At 37.6% G+C, this 2,056-nt stretch overlaps 1 protein-coding gene across 1 annotated transcript in view; it reads right to left on the bottom strand.

Annotated features, from left to right (window-relative positions):
- The window catches only part of LOC107725598 (transportin-3), a 15,738-nt gene that overhangs the window by 3,306 nt on the left and 10,376 nt on the right, over window positions 1-2,056 (bottom strand). Inside the window, exons 13-17 of the mRNA XM_016534918.1 lie at window positions 1,613-1,704; window positions 1,453-1,529; window positions 578-638; window positions 357-497; window positions 157-273 (exon numbers count right to left, since the gene is read on the bottom strand). Coding sequence (XP_016390404.1) covers window positions 157-273; window positions 357-497; window positions 578-638; window positions 1,453-1,529; window positions 1,613-1,704 — 488 coding nt within the window. The remainder of the gene's footprint in view (window positions 1-156; window positions 274-356; window positions 498-577; window positions 639-1,452; window positions 1,530-1,612; window positions 1,705-2,056) is intronic.

Raw genomic sequence — 2,056 nt, 5'->3', positions numbered from 1 at the left:
GATGCAGACACCAAAATGAGACGTCTCATCTACATACAAATCTTTTTTTTTTTTTTCACAAAAATTGGCGGCTACAATGTGGACTAAATGTAGTTTGAAGTCTAGCTACATAAGACTACGGTACAAACTGAAGTATTTTGGTGTGTATTAGGTTACCTGTAGCATATCCAACAGGCCTTGTCTGCATCCTTCCTCCATGCCATACTCGTCCACTAGAATGCTGCCTAGGTACAGGAAACAGGAGTGGGGGTACACCTGGTACACACTCACCATCTGAAACACAAATACATCTTTTTGAGATCCACACTGGCTTTTCCATTTCAGTGGACGTGTATTTTTAAGGCACAAAGACAAACCTGAGTAACAAGTGGCTGTAATAAGGACGCAGAGCCTTTGCCTACGCAACGCACTGCAAATCTCAAGCAGCGGCAGCAGCGCTCCACTATCCGGTTATCATTCTGGTGGGCGTTCAACGTCTCCGACAACACCGGCCAGATCTACAACAAAGAACAGAGATGATCAGAAAGAAACATTTACAGACAAAGTACTGCGTCATTCAACACACAGCTAAACATACCTCTTGAATGACTTTCTGGCAGGGGTGTGTCTGTCCATTCTCTACTATAGGGTTTGTATGTCTAATAGAAAAAAGTAACCATTTTAGAACATTTTCTAAAAAACAGCATGGACTGAAACAGCACAACACATTTACCTTCTTTAATGTGACATTTTTCTGAGTGAAAATGAATGTTTAATGGGATATAATGGGGGTGGAATTCCATTTTATCCGCCAGGATTGAACTTGATTGTGAAATATTATTTACACCTGCATTTTTTTATTAATTAATGCTATTTAACGACCTTTTTTCAATAGCATGCTCAACTTTGAGCAATAAATTATGAACGTTAAGACAATATGGTGTAGAATTCAGATGAAATGTTATTTAATGTGTTTTGTTATTTATTCTTAGTAATTTTCACAAATATTTCAAAACTTTCCAGTTTTTCACAACTATAAAACCAATCATTTGCAAGGAGGACAAATTCTACAGCCATTAAAAAAAGGGTGTTTTTTCTAACCACTATGCCAACTTCTATGGCTATTTTCATGGCAAAAACCATAAATAATAAGTAAAATTTTTTTACATAATAATAATAATAAATTATTAAAAACAAAAAACAACAATAATAAAATGACCAAACATAATAAATAAAACAAAAAGAAGAAAATTAATTACCAAACAAAATACAAAATTTCTCAAAATCTATAAATTATCAAACGATTCTAACTACTAAAACCTTCCCAGAAATTACTTTAAAATCCTTTTCAAGAGTGTAAGTTGAAAAAAAAAAAGTTGTTTTCTCAAGGGACTAGAAATATTCACAGCCCAATAAATTGCTAAGTCCAATAATGTGCTTAAAGGGCAATGGTGGTGATGTTGAGAGTCTAACCTGAAGATAACAGCCAGTCTGTCCAGCCACACAGTGGGGTCTGATAACTTCCCACTACTGGAGTCCTGAGCCAGCAGCTGGACACAAAGACAACACATTACTTTATTGCATTAACCAAAGACAGTGAGAAATACAGACCACACAGTCACGAGAATCTAACCTTCCTCAGTGCCATGACCTGAACCGCACACAGATCGTTCAGACACTCCGCGATCTTCTCCAGGGGGAGGCGGGCCAACACCAGCGCTGTGCCTGAGACAAACCAACCACACCACTTAAACAAAACCAGCTATACAACAAGGGCATGACTATGATAAACAGAAAAGAGTCGACCTCTACAGGAGAAGCGTGTAAAGAACTAAATCAAAGCTTAAAGGGTTAGTTCACCCAAAAATGACAATTAGGCTGTTTTACTCACCCCCGAGGCATCCTAGGTGTATTTTACTTTCTTCTTTCAGACGAATCCAGTCGGAGTTATATAAAAAAAATTGTCCTGGCTATTCCAAGCTCTATCATTGCAGTGCTTCAGTCCAAAATAAGTTAAATAAAAAGCGCCCATCCATAAAAAAAAGTGTCTCACACGGCTCCGGGGGTGAACAAAAGG

Source organism: Sinocyclocheilus rhinocerous, unplaced genomic scaffold (genome assembly GCF_001515625.1).
Source record: "Sinocyclocheilus rhinocerous isolate Xijiao unplaced genomic scaffold, SAMN03320098_v1.1 scaffold153, whole genome shotgun sequence".
Lineage (NCBI taxonomy): Eukaryota > Metazoa > Chordata > Actinopteri > Cypriniformes > Cyprinidae > Sinocyclocheilus > Sinocyclocheilus rhinocerous.
This window is presented reverse-complemented; position numbering and strand designations above follow the sequence as displayed.